The 19,617-nt window shown below is 40.1% G+C and overlaps 1 protein-coding gene across 2 annotated transcripts in view; it reads right to left on the bottom strand.

Moving 5' to 3' along the window:
* LOC126334925 (TELO2-interacting protein 1 homolog) overlaps positions 1-19,617 on the bottom strand; it is a 139,203-nt gene that overhangs the window by 68,015 nt on the left and 51,571 nt on the right. Inside the window, exon 6 of one of the 2 annotated variants that reach the window (XM_049997647.1) lies at positions 12,248-12,576. In XM_049997647.1, the coding sequence (XP_049853604.1) occupies positions 12,248-12,576 (329 nt within the window). Of the gene's footprint in view, positions 1-12,241; positions 12,577-19,617 lie in introns of both variants that reach the window. The other variant, XM_049997646.1, reaches the window with a different exon arrangement.

Here is a 19,617-nt window from a genome sequence, read left to right on the forward strand (position 1 = left end):
TCTTTGATGATAGTAAATGATTTGCAGTTGCTGGAAAAAAAAAATCACATCCTGTTTCTGACTCAGCGAGTGGTAACATTTTAGCATCTAGGTTTTTTTTTATGTTGTTCATGTTCACAAAAAAAAGGATAAGCCAAGAGAAATAAGCTCATCAGAAATGCATGTATTAGAAAGCAACTGGCTGAATTTTGAACACTGCAACTCCTGCACGTTAGCTTGTGTTTAGGTATATGTAATTAAATTTCTTGCCTGTGGTAATTATGGGTTAATCAGTTTAATACTTGTTACAAGATGTCACTATTGCTGAGTCCTGGTGCATGTCTTTCACATAAGACTTGGTACAAGTACTTACAGGTATGTAAATGCACGCTGTGAATGCCTAAACTCAGCAAGTACAAACTTTCATGAAACTGACAGGCAAGAGTGTCAGAAAGGTGTAATTCTGAATAATGAGATGTACTGTTTACTAATTTAGTTTGGTTGTAAGTTATTATGATGATACTTTGTATTACAGTTGGATAGTTGTACATGCAGCCTGAGTTTTGTGTGATTTGGAGGCTGTGATCTCAAATGCGTTGTATTATGATGATGTTGTATTCAATGATTGAAAACACACACAAATGCGTCATTGACTGATCAGAATTAGTGAGACGGCTGTTGTCCTCATGAACACAAATTTTGGCGGCGTCAAGTAGAACTGGTACGAACATTTCATACTAGCACTTGGAAAAGTATAATGAAACTACAAATATTTCTGCTGCAGGGTCAACAATCAGATACTGATAAACTGCATTATTGGTGTTCAAATGGGTGGGACAGATGGCACACTGTGTGAATGCAGCAATGCACATGACAAACTGCAAAGACACTTTATCAATGTACTTGCAGGCTGTTATGAATGGAGTATGGAAGTGCTAATGGCCTGTGGTTAGAATGATGACATCCCTATCATGCCAGAAAATGAACTTGGGTGAGAATTTAAAAACATAGAAGCTGATGGCAAGTATCATGATGATTAGTCTACTCCCTCCTGAATCCTTATGATTTCAATTTGTAAGGTCACAATAATGATGCTTGTGAAACCTGTGAACCCCCGTCTTCTTCAATTGTCAGTGCAAAACTAAATTTTTTGGTGTATGATCTGAAATCTAGGAGGATAATTATGTTAAATTTCTAAATATGTTATACAACTGTTATATATGTTGCTGCAATCTGATGTCCTGGATGGCTGTTAATGGACCTGACATCACCACTGAGGGTCATTTCATATGCCAGATCCTGAAGCAAACAAGACTACCCCTTGATTGACTTTTTGATAATACTTTGAGACTCCAGATCAATAATGACTGAACATATTTAAATTTACCTTGATAATTCAGTCCTCCACACTGTAAGACTTCATAATTTGCTGGCCTTGATCCATCCTAAAGTTGTTTCTCTATGTATAGCCTAGTCTATGTAATCCTGTAAAATCATGTGCATATCTGCATAAATTCTATCCACTACATCATATATGAAACCATACTTGTCTAATCCTCTCTACTGTTCTATGTAAGATGATAATTTCATCTGTAAATCCATATTCCATGTAGAATTTTTTTCCAAATGTTAAATATCAGTCATTTACGACATGAAACTGAAGACTCTGGTTACTGCTTTCCCAGCTTTTCCATATGACATGACCGACTGGTGAAGCAAAGAGATAACACATGGAATCTCAGCCTCATGCCATTCAATGACTTATAAAACATTAAAATAAAAAGTTATTTGTGCTCATCAAATTAAAAACAATAAGCAATGACACATACTGTATTTATCTGACTAAATGACAAAGTTTTTCCCTAATTTGTTTAAAAATGCAAATGTAAAATGACATTCACAGATTAAACCATTATTCCTGAGGTCAACATTTTTACATTGTGTAATAGGTCAATTTATGACAAGTGGGTAGCAAATTTCGTCCTGCTACCAACCATGGGAATGTATAGCATATATCTTGGCTTTATATGGACATCTACCTTGATTAAATCACAGTTTACTTGAACCCAGTCGTACTTGGAATTGAAAGGACATTAAAATTGGACAAATACTCAACAACAGTATATGCTGCTGCAGAAGACAAATTAATGCGAACAAAAATATGTTCACACAGAATATTTGAATCTTGAGCTTCAACAATGGTTCTAAGGTTGCTATTACTCTACAGCTCTGGTGATTTTCATGGTTCTCTACAGTGTTAACACACAATGATACGATTTCTGCCAATTCAGCTGTAAGGAGCCAGAGAGGACAATGTACTGCTGTCATTCAGTTTGCTTATATGACCAGCTCTGTAAGAACTGTGAATTACAGCAAAGGATAATGGATTCAACTCACAGCCATGACTGTTCCATGAGATCGTGACCACAATTTGTTCACGTGCACTGTACAATGATAATTTATGAAGTAGAGACCACAGACAACTTTACAGCTGGAAGAAAATTTGGTGTCAAACAAGCTAATGTTAATAGGTGGTGTCAGATGAAGAATAAATTAAAGAATGCCAGTTCTACACACCAATTTTTCAGGGGACTGAGCCAGGAAATGTTTCATGAATTTGAGCACTAGGTTGATCAGCATGTGTGAGAAAAACACTGAATACTTCCCAATTAGTCACGAAATTATCCATATGAAGAAAATTATCCATATGAAGAAGCTGGAGTTAAAAAGCAATCTTAACATTACTGTCAACATCAAGGGTGTCGAAAATGTTCTGAAACCAATTCAGTAACAGGCCAGAATAACAGTAATGCTAGTGGGTGCTAATAGGTTGAAGGAAGTTCCTGCCATATATGATTCTTCACAGGAAAACCATACAATAAGAAAAACTGCATGTAAGGCTTATCTTACAAAATGTGATGGATGACGAATGACCTTATGCTCCATAAATTAAGACAACATTTGCCATCAAGACAGTGATCTGGTGCTATAATTTGGTTGAAACAACAGTCGAGATCGCAATAACATTAGTTTGTTAAGACTGGTTTCAGCTTATGTTAAAGTCATCCTCAGATTTTTTGGGGCCCCTATGGCTGGTGCTGGCAGCTCTTCAGTTTGTCACAATGGCATGGTATCATGTGAAAAACTGAGGAAGTGCCAGCACGAGCCATAGGGGTTCCAAAAAATCTGAGGATGGCTTTAAGGGGGGTAGAACATCAAACAGACCAACTTGGAGCAGGAGAGGCGCCACAGGACATTTTAATTTCCACTGTCTATACTTTTACAAAAAAATTCATAAAAGTTTGTCAGCATGACCAGGAAGGATTCAGAATTCACACTCATAGCAGTGGAAGTTCGAAAATATAATGAAATAATTTTTTTCACTATTGAAATTTCATCTTTTTTTCACTTACTAATGGCAGTATTTGTTGCTATAGCTACACTTTTCTTCATAAGTAAGAGAGATTCTTCAATGAATTGTGCACAGCATACAAACAATACTTAAATGTGTATGAAACTCTAGAATTTTTGAAATCTATTAAAAACTGTGGTAAAAATTGAGGTAATTAACTATAAAACTTGTGTTTTTCCTAAACATGGAAGTTTAAAATATAACAGTTCATTCGTTTTCTTTCACAAATTAAACAAATTCTAGAGTTTCATACACCTGTGAGTATGGTATGTATGATGTGCAAAATTCATCGAAGAATCTCTCTAACTTATGAAGAAAAGTGTACCTATAGCGACGAATGTAGCCATTAGTAAGTGAAAAAATGATGAAATTTCACACCTAAAAAATATTTTTTTTTGTTATGTTTTCAAACTTCCACTGCAATGAGCGTGAATCCTGAATCCTTCCTGGTGATGCTGAAAGTTTTATGAATTTATTTGTAAAAGTATAGACACTGGAAACTAAAATGTCCTGTGATGCCTCTCTTGCTCCAAGTCGGGCCGTTTGATGTCCTACCCCCCTTAACAGAAGCCGAAACTGGTCATAATAAGCAAATGTTATTGCAATCACAACTGTTGTTTTAACCAAATGGCCTTAAACTAGATTGGTTGGAGGTTGTTTGGAACAGAATACCACTCTCTTTGCTTAACATACAGAAAATTTTTGTACTGAATTCTTTCAGCAGACACCTCATCCATGAAAGTAAGGATCTCATATCAAAGAACAACACAGACCTGACGATAATTCTTGGTCACATGAACTTACAATTCAAGTAATGGATGTTGTTTGAATAAACCGTTTTTGTGGGTTGGCCTACAGCAGCTTTACAGTGAGTGTGGCCTAAGCACCTTTACAGTGAGTGCTTTCTTCAAGGAGACTATGCCATCACTCCAGAGGGAAGATGAAGAAATTTCAAATATTTGTTCTGGGCTACTGGGAACTTACTGCCCGGGGTAGAATCTAAAATAAGCTATAAGAAAAGGATTCAGTAATTGTTACATATCCAATGCTATGAATGGCTCAGATGACTTAATATGGAAATAGTGCCAGAAAGGAAGAAATGAAGATGATACAGGTGTGTTATGTTGGTGGTGTTGAAGACAATTAAAAATAGCATTAACATAGACTACTCACTTGATAGGCAGCAAAAAAGGAAGTGAAGATAAAAATCAATGTACATTTTTGTTTACTTTATTTCTCTTTGTATTACCAAACTCTAGACTACCAATAAATGACATAAGTTTAGAATGGATAAAATGTTAACTCTTTAGGCACATACTTTATATCAATTAAACAGTTTGTAATTCTAATTAGCCAGAATATGAACCATGGACCTTGCCGTTGGTGGGGAGGCTTGCGTGCCTCAGCGATACAGATAGCCGTACCGTAGGTGCATCCACATCGGAGGGGTATCTGTTGAGAGCCAGACAAACGTGTGGTTCCTGAAGAGGGGCAGCAGCCTTTTCAGTAGTTGTAGGGGCAACAGTCTGGATGATTGACTGATCTGGCAATCTCCGGGCGGGGACTACTCAAGAGGAATCGTTATCAGGAGAAAGAAAACTGGCGTTCTACAGGTTGGAGCATGGAATGTCAGATCCCTTAATCGGGCAGGTAGGTTAGAAAATTTAAAAAGGGAAATGTATAGGTTAAAGTTAGATATAGTGGGAATTAGTGACGTTCAGTGGCAGGAGGAACAAGACTTTTGGTCAGGCGAATACAGGGTCATAAATACGAAGTCAAATATGGGTAATGCAGGAGTAGGTTTAATAATGAATAAAAAAAATAGTAATGCGGGTAAGCTACTACAAACAGCATAGCGAAAGCATTATTGAAGCCAAGATAGACACGAAGCCCATGCCTACTACAGTAGTACAAGTTTATATAGCTCTGCAAGTGACGAAGAAATTGAAGAAATGAATGATGAAATAAAAGAAGTTATTCAGATAGTGAAGTGAGACGAAAATTTAATAGTCATGGGTGACTGGAATTCAATAGTAGGAAAAGGAAGGGAAGGAAACATAGTAGGTGAATATGGATTGGGGGTAAGAAATGAAAGAGGAAGCCGCCTGGTAGAATTTTGCACAGAGCACAACTTAATCATAACTAACACTTGGTTCAAGAATCACAAAAGAAGGTTGTATACATGGAAGAAGCCTGGAGATACTGACAGGTTTCAGATAGATTATATAATGGTAAGACAGAGATTTAGGAACCAGGTGTTAAATTGTAAGACATTTCCAGGGGCAGATGTGGACTCTGACCACAATCTATTGGTTATGAATTGTAGATTAAAATGTAAGAAACTGCAAAAAGGTGGCGATTTAAGGAGATGGGACCTGGATAAACTGACTAAACCAGAGGTTGCACACAGTTTCAAGGAGAGCATAAGGGAACAATTGACAGGAATTGGGGAAAGAAATACAGTAGAAGAAGAATGGGTAGCTTTGAGGAATGAAACAGTGAAGGCAGCTGAGGATCAAGTAGGTAAAAAGACGAGGGCTAGTAGAAATCCTTGGGTAACAGAAGAAATATTGAATTTAATTGATGAAAGGAGAAAATATAAAAATGCAGTAAATGAAGCAGGCAAAAAGGAATACAAACATCCCAAAAATGAGATCGACAGGAAGTGCAAAATGGCTAAGCAAGGATGGCTAGAGGACAAATGTAACGATGTAGAGGCTCATCTCACTAGGGGTAAGATAGATACAGCTTACAGGAAAATTAAAGAGACCTTTGGAGAAAAGAGAACCACTTGTATGAATATCAAAAGCTCAGATGGAAACCCAGTTCTAAGCAAAGAAGGGAAAGCAGAAAGGTGGAAGGACTATATAGAGGGTCTATACAAGGGTGATGTACTTGAGGACAATTTTATGGAAATGGAAGAGGAGTCAGATGAAGATGAAATGGGATAAATGATACTGCGTGAAGAGTCTGACAGAGTACTGAAAGACCTGAGTCGAAACATGGCCTCGAGAGTAGATAACATTCCATTAGAACTACTGACAGCCTTGGGAGAGCCAGTCCTGACAAAACTCTACCATCTGGTGAGCAAGATGTATGAGACAGGCAAAATACCATCAGACTTCAAGAAGAATGTAATAATTTCAATCCCAAAGAAAGCAGGTGTTGACAGATGTGAAAATTACTGAACTATCAGTTTAATAAGTCATGGCTGCAAAATACTACCGCGAATTCTTCACAGACGAATGGAAAAACTAGTAGAAGCTGACCTCGGCGAAGATCAGTTTGGATTCCATAGAAATATTGGAACATATTGGAACACGTAAGGCAATACTGATCTTACAACTTATCTTAGAAGCTAGATTAAGGAAAAGGCAAACCTACATTTCTAGCATTTGTAGACTTGGAGAAAGCTTTTGACAAGGTTGACTGGAATACTCTCTTTCAAATTCTGAAGGTGGCAGGGGTAAAATACTGGGAGCGAAAGGCTATTTACAATTTATATACAAACCAAATGGCAGTTATAAGAGTTGAGGGGCATGAAAGGGAAGCAGTGGTTGGGAAGGGAGTGAGACAGTGTTGTAGCCTCTCCTCGATGTTATTCAATCTGTATATTGAGCAAGCAATAAAGGAAACAAAAGAAAAGTTCAGAGTAGGTATTAAAATCCATGGAGAAGAAATAACTTTGGGGTTCGCCGATGACATCGTAATTCTGTCAGAGACAGCAAAGGACTTGGAAGAGCAGTTGAACGAAATGGATAGTGTCTTGAAAGGAGGGTATAAGATGAACATCAACAAAAGCAAAACGAGGATAATGGAATGTAGTCGAATTAAGTCAGGTGGTGCAGAGGGTATTAGATTAGGAAATGAGACACTTAAAGTAGTAAAGGAGTTTTGCTATTTAGGGAGCAAACTAACCGATGATGGTCGAAGTAGAGAGGATATAAAATGTAGACTGGCAATGGCGAGGAAAGTGTTTACGAAGAAGAGAAATTTGTTAACATCGAGTATAGATTTAAGTGACAGGAAGTCTTCTGATTGTATTTGTATGGAGTGCAGCCATGTTTGGAAGTGAAACATGGACGATAAATAGTTTAGACAAGAAGAGAATAGAAGCTTTCAAAATGTGGTACTACAGAGGAATGCTGAAGATTAGATGGGTAGATCACATAAGTAATGAGGAGGTATTGAATGGGATTGGGGGGGGGGGGGGGGGGGGGGAAGAGGAGTTTGTGGCACAACTTGACTAGAAGAAGCGATTAATTGGTAGGACATGTTCTGAGGCATCAAGGGATCACCAATTTAGTATTTGAGGGCAGCATGGAGGGTAAAAATCATAGAGGGAGACCAAAAGATGAATACACCAAGCAGATTCAGAAGGATGTATGTTGGAGTAGGTACTGGGAGATGAAGAAGCTTGCACAGGACAGAGTAGCATGGAGAGCTGCATCAAATCAGTCTCAGGACTGAAGACCACAACAACAACAACATCACATTAAAAATGAAAATTTCTTACGGTGCTTCTTCAAAAAAAGAGGTCATCCTTTGGTTACTTCATCTTAAAGACCTGAAACGGCGGTCACTTAAGGGTTTAAGTATTTTAAAATGTCTTAACCACAGTACATGGGGAGCTGACAGGACTTGTCTGCTCCAGTTTTACAGGGCGTTTGTGTGATCTCGGCTTGATTATGGGTGCACGGTGTATGGGTCTGCGAGACCTTCTTACTTAAAGATGTTGGACATTGTGCACCATGAAGGGCTTCGGTTGGCCACTGGGACATTCCGAACTAGCCCCAAAGCGAGCCTCTGTGCAGAGGCTGGTGAACCGCCACTTCATATGCGGCGACGGCTACTTACAGTGCGCCAGGCGTATAAAACTTTGTCCACACCATACACCCCTGCATACCATACCGTTGCTCAGCCTCCTCTGGCACAGTTATTTCATAACCGGCAACGTGCGACGCAGCCCTATGGGATTCGCGCATAGGATTGCCTCACTGAGATGTCTATGGCTGGTCTTCGTGTTTTGCGTAGCGGTTGGAGCAGACCTCCACCGTGGCTCCTCCGGAGACCCAAACTTATTTTATATTTGACTAATTTTAAGAAAGATCGCACACCAGATTTTACATTCCAATCTCTGTTTTTTAACATTTTAGATGTGCATCACAGTTTCACTGTCGTTTACACTGATGGCTCCAAACAGGAGAATTTCCTTGGCTGTTTTGTAGTGTTGCCTGATCAAGTTACCCGGATTCGCCTCCCTGCTGAATATACCGTTTTCGCAGCGGAGGTCCACGCGATCCTGAAGGTACTGGAGCAGATGAATCGTGTCCGGGGCGATCGATTTCTTCTCTTATCCGATTCTCTTAGTGCCTTACAATCACTGCAGAACCTGTACCCGAGTGAGGAGATGGTCCAGCTGATACATGACCAACTGTACTTGCTCCAACGGCGGGGTACAGAAGTATCCTTCTGCTGGGTGCCTGGTCATGTCGGCATATGGGGCAATGAACAGGCCGATCGGGCTGACAAGGAGGCCTGCAGAGAGCAGGATGTGGTCCAGTGTCCTATTCCCTTGCAGTCAGTCATCGCTGCACTCCACAGGAAGTGCATGGAGTTGTGGGAGGATAAATGGCTGGTGGTGACGGCCAATAAACTTCGGTTGATAAAGTCAACCACTCGGCCGTGGCGTTCCTCCTGCCGGTTGCTCAGGCGGGAGGAGGTGGCCCTCACACGTCCTCTCACACATAGCTTTTTATTACGGCGGGAGGATCCTCCGTTTTGTGATGCTTGTGGTGTGCACATCTTTGTCCGGCACATTTTAACAGACTGCATTTTATACCGTGATGCACGGGCAGAAGCACAAGTTGATGGGGATCTGCCTTCTGTTTTAGCTAATGATGAGACGTGTGTGTCTAGGGTTTTTAAGTTTTGTGATGTGTCTGGACTCTGGCCTAAACTTTTAGGCTGGAGGTTTTAGTGTATTGCAGAGTGGCCGACTCCTCCCATTTTTTCCTTGCCGTCAGCCAGCCACTTCCATCTGCTACATTGTTTTAGCTCCCTCTAACATTTTCTTCCTGTGTTGTCCATGTTTTACTGCTGACGCTCTGCTTCATCCCACGCTTTGGTGTGGGTGAGCACATGTTTTTCAACGATTGTTATCCATGTTTTCTCTTTCGTTTTATATTCCTGTTCTGGGATTTTTCTTGACACCCGTCTCACTATGTTACTGAATGGGCGCTGAAGACCTTGCTGTCTTGCGCCCAAAACCCCTCTACTACTACTACTACTACTACTACTACTGCTAATACTATTTCACAGTCATCTTATAGCTGAGTAAATTGTATTCAGCCATTTCTTTCTGCACATTTGAATTGTATTCTTTATGATAATACTCGTACCTAAAGTTTCACTTGAAAAAAATCACTCCCTTTTATTGACATAGCTTTATTCAGTTTAACTGCGCATATGGAACTGTTCTTTACTGAACCAGCTTAACTTGTGATACATAAATCAGTTCTGACAGACATTTTTCTGTGTAGATCCAGAGATGCAGTCAAATACTGATACCAAAGAAGCATAATACCCTGTCTCAAAAAAATAAAAATATATTATAAATAAAAAACCTGAAATTAAAATGTGGCTGGGGCCTTCAGCCACAGACATGCTTTAAAAGGAAATAATTTTAAAGCTAATAATGATGAGAAGCAAGTAAAACCAGAAAGGTGTCAGCGAAGTTTACCAGCAGAAATGACTTTCCTCATTCGAAAGTCCACATTAGAACAACAATAATATGAAAAGGATACACTGTTATTTATGCAATGAGGCAGAGACAGGCACAAAAAAATCTTCCTTCTGTGTGTGTGTGTGTGTGTGTGTGTGTGTGTGTGTGTGTGTGTGTGTGTGTGTGTGTGTGTGTGTGTGTGTGTACGTCTACATCTACATCTACGTTTATAATCCGCAAGCCACCCAACGGTGTGTGGCGGAGGGCACTTTACATGCCACTGTCATTACCTCCCTTTCCTGTTCCAGTCGCGTATGGTTCGCGGGAAGAACGACTGTCTGAAAGCCTCCGTGAGCGCTCTAATCTCTCTAATTTTGCACTCGTGATCTCCTCGGGAGGTATAAGTAGGGGGAAGCAATATATTCAATACCTCATCCAGAAACGCACCCTCTCGAAACCTGGCGAGCAAGCTACACCACGATGCAGAGCGCCTCTCTTGCAGAGTCTGCCACTTGAGTTTGCAAAACATCTCCATAACGCTATCACGGTTTCCAAATAACCCTGTGACGAAACGCGCTGCTCATCTTTGGATCTTCTCTATCTCCTCCGTCAACCTGATCTGGTACGGATCCCACACTGATGAGCAATACTCAAGTATAGGTCGAACGAGTGTTTTGTAAACCACCTCCTTTGTTGATGGACTATATTTTCTAAGGACTCTCCCAACGAATCTCAACCTGGTACCCGCCTTACCAACAATTAATTTTATATGATCCTTCCACTTCAAATCGTTCCGCACGCATACTCCCAGATATTTTACAGAAGTAACTGCTACCAGTGTTTGTTCCGCTATCATATAATCATACAATAAAGGATCCTTCTTTCTATTTATTCGCAATACATTACATTTGTCTATGTTAAGGGTCAGTTGCCACTCCCTGCACAAAGTGCCTATCCGCTGCAGATCTTCCTGCATTTCGCTACAATTTTCTAACGCTGCAACTTCTCTGTATACTACAGCAGCATCCACGACACTATCTACTAGGTCATTTGTATATATTGTGAAAAGCAATGGTCCCATAACACTCCCCTGAGGCACACCATAAGTTACTTTAACGTCTGTAGACGTCTCTCCATTGATAACAACATGCTGCGTTCTGTTTGCTAAAAACTCTTCAATCCAGCCACACAGCTGGTCTGATATTCCGTAGGCTCTTACTTTGTTTATCAGGCGACAGTGCGGAACTGTACCGAACGCCTTCCGGAAGTCAAGAAAAATAGCATCTACCTGGGAGCCTGTATCTAATATTTTCTGGGTCTCATGAACAAATAAAGCGAGTTGGGTCTCACACAATTGCTGTTTCCGGAATCCATGTTGATTCCTTCAGAGTAGATACTGGGTTTCCAAAAACAACATGATACTCGAGCAAAAAACATGTTCTAAAATTCTACAACTGATCAACGTCAGAGATATAGATCTATAGTTATGTGCATCTGCTCGACGACCCTTCTTCAAGACTGGGACTACCTGCGCTCTTTTCCAATCGTTTGGAACCTTCCGTTCCTCTAGAGACTTGCGGTACATGGCTGTTAGAAGGGGGGGCAAGTTCTTTCGCGTACTCTGTGTAGAATTGAATTGGTATCCCATCAGGTCCAGTGGACTTTCCTCTGTTGAGTGATTCCAGTTGCTTTTCTATTCCTTGGACACAATACTTACTGCACTCGCCATTAACAACCAAGAATTGTCATAAGAGTAAACAAAAGCAGTATTCTTAAGAACAGCACAACTTAAAACATCTGTCAGAGCTATGGCAACACTATATAAAGTGGGTGCCAGAGTACGTATTGCTCCAGTTTACTGAATAATGGTGTAAACAGAGTTATGTCCTCCCTCCCATCATGTAGTCAACTGAAAGTATGTAAGGGAGTGAGACTCAAACATGGGTTGCACACATTCTTAATCCATCAAGAAGTTTCAAAACAGCACAAACTCTGCTTCTTCAGGGTGAAATATGCATTTTTGAAACAAACAATCACTCAATCTATCTACAGAGAGATTGTTATATAAGAAAGCTTTTAAACTACTGTTTTATTAAATTTGGGCTTAACTTTGTCTTTGTATCCACCTGTACCTTGCACTGTTCTCCAATAAATGCTGACAGGCTACAGCTAGGCTTTTCCGGACTGACGGGTGTCCATGTTTCCGCAGACTTTCAGCCACCAAAATAATGGGCCGTTCAACTTTGCTGGCTGCTGCTCTCTGCCACTCCACTGTCCTACCATGAGCATTCTTCAGGACTGCCTCTATATCCTGCGTAGCACTCTCAGTTCGAGATTGTTTGTATCTCACTGTGGCACTATGGACAAGTTCCGCCAGAGACTTTGGAACTGCCATGTTATCAGGCATTGAGCTGTCTCCCAACAACAAAACCAACAGTTTCCACCATGCTTCAAGAGCTACCTATTGAGATAAAACACAATGTTTCCATTCATTAATAAATTCTCACATAAAAAAGCAAATGTGTACTATATAATACAACAAAACATGTTTGTTTGGTAAAGATATTGGTAGCTAAAGATAAACTCTGCAAGATACTATAAAAAGTATGGCAGAAGATATTTGTCAGACATTCCCTCCATTCCAGACCTAACTGAAAGAGAGGAAAGGACTGATGCATGTGTACATAACAATTAACTAATTTTTGTCATTTTGCATTTTTTCCATTGTTCCTTAGTTGCTTTTATATTTACAAAGATGTATCCCGTACTTGCAGCTAAATGAAAGGTAGGTTGTTTGTGCCACATGTGTGCTTCTTTTATTTGTTAAGCATTTTCAGTGGTCTGTAATATATATTTGTTTTATGCTTCTAATAATTGCATTATACAGTAATTGGTTGTTTAGGGGAAGGCCAATACTTTTTTCTTGTTATTCTTTGGCTTTCTTAGGCCAGAAAAACTTTTTCAGCACAAGTTTCATCATGTTAAAATACCATTTAGTGTTACTTCAATTTCTGATGTTATAAATCACAGTTGTATTCAGTTGGTCCGCATACTCCAGATGGCTGATTTACAGCATATTTTCAAACACATTTATTTGAACATGTCACCTCCACTTCTCAATGTGTGTGTGTGTGTGTGTGTGTGTGTGTGTGTGTGTGTGTGTGTGAGAGAGAGAGAGAGAGAGAGAGAGAGAGAGAGAGAGAGAGAGAGAGAGAGAAAGAGAGAGATATTAATGTATTATTTATTTTGGTTATGTTTTCCGTTGTTGATTATGTTTATTTGGTCATTTATTACTTTCTTGTTCATTCCAATTGGGGGGGGGGGGCCTCATTTTATGTGAAAGTTTTCCTGTAATGTTAGGAGTTTTCTTCTGTAATTGTTCACTCTCATAATTTTCATATCCTGTTCCATGTTAGATGGTTCATGTCCATACTTTATCAGATGTTCAGCAGATAACAGCTATTCTTATGTGTTTTTTAAATCTAGTTTTTAAATTTCTGCCTGTCATTCCCAGACACACTGATTCGTATTCTTGATGTCCTCACAGGTATATATCAGCAGTATGCACAAACATCCAGAATAGTAACACTCATGACATGGCTAACAAAAAGAAATGATACACTTTACTATACAAACACAAATCAACACACACAGTAGCAAATATACTGAAGAAACAAGGATTACACATTGATTACAGAACAAGAAACACACTCCATTCACATTTGCAAACACTAACAGACAAAACAGACAAATGCCACAGTGACGGTATATATCTTGCAATGAATAAGAAAATAACATATGGTCAAATCAATATAAACAACAACTCAATGAAAATGTTAGCCAATAAAACAATAACAAACAGGGTTGTAAAACATAACCAGACTAAATAATAAATTAATCTCCCTCTCGTTCCCCCCTCCTTCCCCCCCCCCCCCCTTCCCCACACACACACTCACAAAATATCAAACTACACAAAAACACAACACAAACAAAAAGATTAATGATAAACACACAATGACAGCTGTCAACACTACACATTGTAAACACTTACAATCAACATATTTTGGAAAGTGGATGTGGAGTGTACAAATAAATTAGTTCAAAAATATGTTTTTGAAAAAATGTTTTCAAAAAATGTGTTAAAAGAATGACAAAAATCGGACATCTTTTGGGTGCAGACAGACTAAATAAAACTTCAAGATGACACACATGCTTTAACTACATCAGAAATATCACTGATCTAGTTCAATATTTATTTAGAAGCACAGGACCGTCCTCAGGAAAAATTAATTTAACACTAAGCTGTTGGCAAATGTAAACAATTTTCTGTGTGGCGCGGCATTCTTAACCGTAGATGAGAAACAATAAACATTGTCTTGGGGTTTGATAATAACAATCAATAATGAGGTATGAAAAAGCATGTTAAAAAGATGATGGTATAAATTTTATCAGAGGAGAAAAGAAGAAGACAAATGGGAGTGGTGGAAAGGGGAGTGGTAAAAAATAATAGTTTTAAGCATTTAAAGTAGAACACAGTTACCAAAGAGGCAAAAACAACAGCAGCAATTGCAAAACAAACTTCAGAAAAAGGAAAACTTTCTTTGGCCATGTGGATGAGCAGTTCAGGAGATGATTGGTGAAGTGTTTCATACAAAGCACAGTTTTACAAGGGTTGGAACTTAAATAGTGGCAACTATTTATTCACAACAAAAGAGGTACATGTTTGCACCTGTTACTGTCCTTCAAAGTAGTCACCAGCATTGTGTAGAACCCATTGCCAGTGATGTGGAAGGCGTAGTATACCATTAGCAGAGCCTGTTCTGTTGACGGTGCAAATGGAGCGGTCTACTGCCTTTCGAATCCCTGGAACAGTTCTGAAGCGAACGCTTCCTTCATCTTCAGAATCAAATAAAAGTCAGAAGGACTTAAGTCTGGGGAGTATGGTGGATGGTACAGTACTTCCTAGTCCCATTGACCAAACAGAGCAGCCACAGCTTGCGCTGCATGCTCACATACACTGTTGTGCAACACGATGGGTGGTTTGCGCAGAAAGCGACGCCACTTTTTTCGCAAAGCTCGTCGCAACCCACCCATCACTTTGCATGGCAATGCGTGGCCGCATATAAAGCAAGCTGTGGCTGCTTTCTTCGGTCGATGAGAATGGGGAGTACTTTACCATCCACCATACTCCCCGGACTTAAGTCCTTGTGACTGATTTGATTCCAAAGATGAAGGAATCACTTTGTGGCATTCGCTTCATAACTGTTCCAGAGATTCGACAGTCATTTGCACCATCAACAGAACATGCTCTGCTATTGGTATACTATGGCTTCCATATCACTGGCAACGGGTTCTACTCAACATTGGTGACTACTTTGAAGGACAGTAACAGGTGCAAACATGTAACTATTTTTTATCAGTTGTGAATAAATAGTTGCCAGTATTTAAGTTCCAACCCTCATATATGATGCTGATGCAGACACACACACACACACACACACACACACACACACACACAGCAAGCACAGAACAAAATTTAGAATTTTTTACAGTTGCTCTGGGAGAATATTGTACGGTACCCATGAATTGTTCGGCAAAATAATATTGATATTAAAATCACAGTTCACTTGAGAAAATTGTAAAATTACAGGCAGGCATAATGACGGACCATTACTTACTTTCAGGTGGTGAAATTTAAAGTTCTGCCAATAGACGCACGTAAAAGTAGAAAAGAGACTGTTCTAGCTTTCAGCACTATTGGTTACTTTCTCCAGGAGAAAAGACAGATAAGTTGGGGGTGACTGGGAGGAGGGGCAGGTCACAGTGACCCCACGATGAGAGGAAGAAATGAGAGGTAAACTGAATACTGCAATTAAGAACTAGGAGGAAATGGAAAAGGAGACAGTAAAAAAAAGAGACAGAGAAAGAGAGAGAACCAAAGACAAATAGGAAAAACTTTGAGATAATAGAGTAATTCTTTATCTGCTCTTTTCCAATTACTTTTTTATTTTATTTTTTCCTTTTCTCTCTCTTTTTAGTTTTTCTAATTTTCCTCTTATTTATTAGTTCTTAACTGCACAACTAATTTCACTTCACAGTTCTCTTTCTCCTAACACTTCTTTACTTTTCCGGTCCTATTGTCTCTGAGCTGAGGCTAGTACAGTGTTTATGAAACTATCACCTTCACCTCCTGATGATTGTCCACTCATCTTTGCCTCCCTTTGTCCGCCTAACAGATGTGTCCATCTCAAAATAGGATTTGTGTAACCTGATATTCAACCCTCTGCCCCCCCTTCCAATCTCCCCCAATTTATTCCTCTTAGAATGAGCAAACAGTTCTGAGAACAAAGATAGTATTTCTACTTTTATATGTATGTACTGGCAGTACTAGACATTTTTTCTTCTACAGGTTAGTGCTAAACAACCACTCATCTTTTTGGAATTTTTAAAATAAACTATGCAAAAAGGAAAATGTTAAGCACAATCAGAAAAAAGGGGAAATGTTGGGGGATGGGAGTGGGGGGTGGGTGGAGGGGGGAGGGGGACTTCTGCAGTACAACAAATACATAATGAATAAAGTTAGTCAGAACAGTGGATGTACAGAAGGTTATAGTAAAAAGACAACTAGCAGATGATAGATACTTTCACATAATATCAAATATGTGTGTGTGTGTGTGTGTGTGTGTGTGTGTGTGGAGATACTTACATTTGCTTAATGGTGAGGTAATCAGTGCCCTTACGCACATGAAAAGAAATGAATGTGGATAAAATTACTTAAAATTTTATCAAAGTGAGGAGAAAATGTAGAAAATGACACTCATACATTCACCCCATCTCACTCATGCTGACCCACACAATCACTCTATCTCACACACCTTGAGGAAACGGAGAAAGGTGTTATACCTGGGATTAAAACAGAAGCAAAACAAAAGAGGAGCTAAAATAGAGACACAGGGAACTTACAAAAAATATAGGTGGGCCAGTCACCCTGTAAACACTTTAAGAAAATCTCCCTAAAATTTGAGGAAACAAGTGGGACACATCGCAAAACCTTATAACTCTCATGAAATTTGTTTGAACATTACTTCAAATAGAGGGCAGATCTGCTGGCAAATCTGCTGCTGCCCTCTGATTGAAAAATAAAACACAGTTTAATAAAATGTGGTGCACAGTGATCTGTATGCCACAAGCACCATACACTGGAAGGTCCTCTCACTGGAGCAAGAACCCATGTGTCATAGGGCTGTGGTCTAGACGAAGACAAGTACTTTGTCCCACCTGCATGGCTAGAAATAGAAACACCATGACTGCATTGTGCACTTTACTAGACAAAGCCTGTTTTCTGACATTTCCAGCCACTCATGTTTGCATTGACACATGACTCTGTACCTTAACAGTGAGACAATGGCTTGCAGGGAGATGGTACACTGAACTAACTGAGGAACATGACACATCTTGGCTGCTGCATTTGCCCTTTCGTTACCCGCAGTACCCATTTGCGCTGGCACCCAGCAGGAGGACATCTACTTCCTTAATCGTTACAGCTGGACGAGGGTGTCCCGCATATCTTGAACTACTTTATCAGCTGGATGCAAGTGCTGCAGAGACTGAAGGATACTCATGAAGTTGGAACAAACATGAAATTTGGCAGGTAAGGCACATCTCATCTGCTCCAGCATCCTCAAGATTGCAAGTAGTTCCACATCAAATATACTGAACTCCAGAGGCAACCAATTCTTGAGGACAAGACATGGGAAAATGATAGAGCAACCATCGAAGTCCCGCTGTTTAGATCCATCCATGAATACAGCTACACGGTCAGGGTGCCCATTAAAAATTTCAGAAAATAGTGTATTAAAAACAGAAGGTGGAGTGCAATCTTTCCTCTACTGTACTAAATCTAAAATTGCTCTGAGCCTCTGCATTAACCAGTGTGTCAGTCAGTTGAAACCCCAGATTTAAGCCTGTACATGCCCCACACCAATGGACTCCAACACACACTTCACAAGGATCCCAAATGGACTCGTTGCCCATGGACAGTTTGTTACGAAGCAATCGATAGCTGAATGAGCACTGGTACAGTACGCAGGGGAAGTGGGAGTAGCAAGCAACTGACACACTGTGAGAAGCTGCCACCAGATGGTAAGTAGCAGTTCCCCACCCCCAACACAAAGACTGGGTATGGAGCTTCACCTGTAAGTGTCAGTGGCCAGCCTGATCCCTTCATGGTGTACAGTGTTAATCACTTTCTGGTACCAAGGTCTCGCTGATCCATATATTATGCACCCACCGTCCAGCCACAATCACACGGAAGCCCCGTAAAACTGGAGCAAAACCACCCTGTCCACTCCCCAAGACCTGTGGCTAAGAGACTTCAAAATGTTCAGTGCCTTCAGGGACCTTGCCATCACATCCTTCAGGGATGGTAACCAAGACAGCTTGGAATTAAAAAAATGAAGCTCATAAACTGCACTGAGTCTTCAAAAGGGAGAATGGTGTTCCATATATGCATTTCAGGTAAATTAAAAATTCTGCATCCCCTCCGGTAAGTCTCGTCTGACACGGGATTCTCCACCAGAAGAAGGAGCCATTGGCTCTGAAAGTTTATGAAAGTTAATTCCTTTTGTGTGTGTGTGTGGGGGGGGGGGGGGGGGGCGTGCGTGCGTGTGTCGCCAGTTTGTGAGTAGATTTTTTTTCCCTGTCAATTTACATTATATTAAAAATGTGACAAGGCTGATTAAAATGAACACACACAATCTTTGCAGCCCACTCCTCCAGACACTCTGTAAGTTTCAACTGTCGAATTGTTGTTGCAACACTTAGGAGGAACAGAAAACTGCAAAACTGTCACAAATAAGGAGCAATGTAGGGGACTACTCACTGTAGACGTGATATTATATACAGCTATGGCAAAGAGGGTATCACTTAAAACACTGCCCTGAGGAACACCTTTTTCCTGCTCGAAACTATTTGACAGCACGCCATCTACTTGGTACCACAAAAGCACTTTGATAAGAAGGATCGAATAAAGATGGGGATATCACCACAGAAGCCCCATTGGTGGAGCTGCCACAGAATACTGTGTCTCCAAGTACAGTCATATGCCTTACTGATATAAAAAAATATATGTCCATAAAATGCCATTTACATTGGAAAGCCTGCTGAACAGCCTCCTCTAGCGAGGGCCAGTTGTTGACAGAGGATCGAAATCTCCAGAGTCCACATTTCAAGTGACTTAGGAGCCTCCTGGTCTCTAATATCCAGACTACATGAAGGATAGCCATATGCTCCAAGGTCTTTCATACACAGTTTGTTAAGGCATAACTCTGGTTGCTACTCTGGGACACATTCGGTCCTTTCCCAGTTTGAGAAGAGGTACTAAAATTGCCTCTTTCCACCAACTGGGAAAGTTGCCTGTCTGCCATTGAATTAAAACACTGTAAGAGGACTTCTTTGATCCTAGTTGCAAGTTCCGCAGCATGCTGTATTGGATTTGCTCATG

This window comes from Schistocerca gregaria, chromosome 2 (assembly GCF_023897955.1).
Source record: "Schistocerca gregaria isolate iqSchGreg1 chromosome 2, iqSchGreg1.2, whole genome shotgun sequence".
In the NCBI taxonomy this organism is placed as follows: domain Eukaryota; kingdom Metazoa; phylum Arthropoda; class Insecta; order Orthoptera; family Acrididae; genus Schistocerca; species Schistocerca gregaria.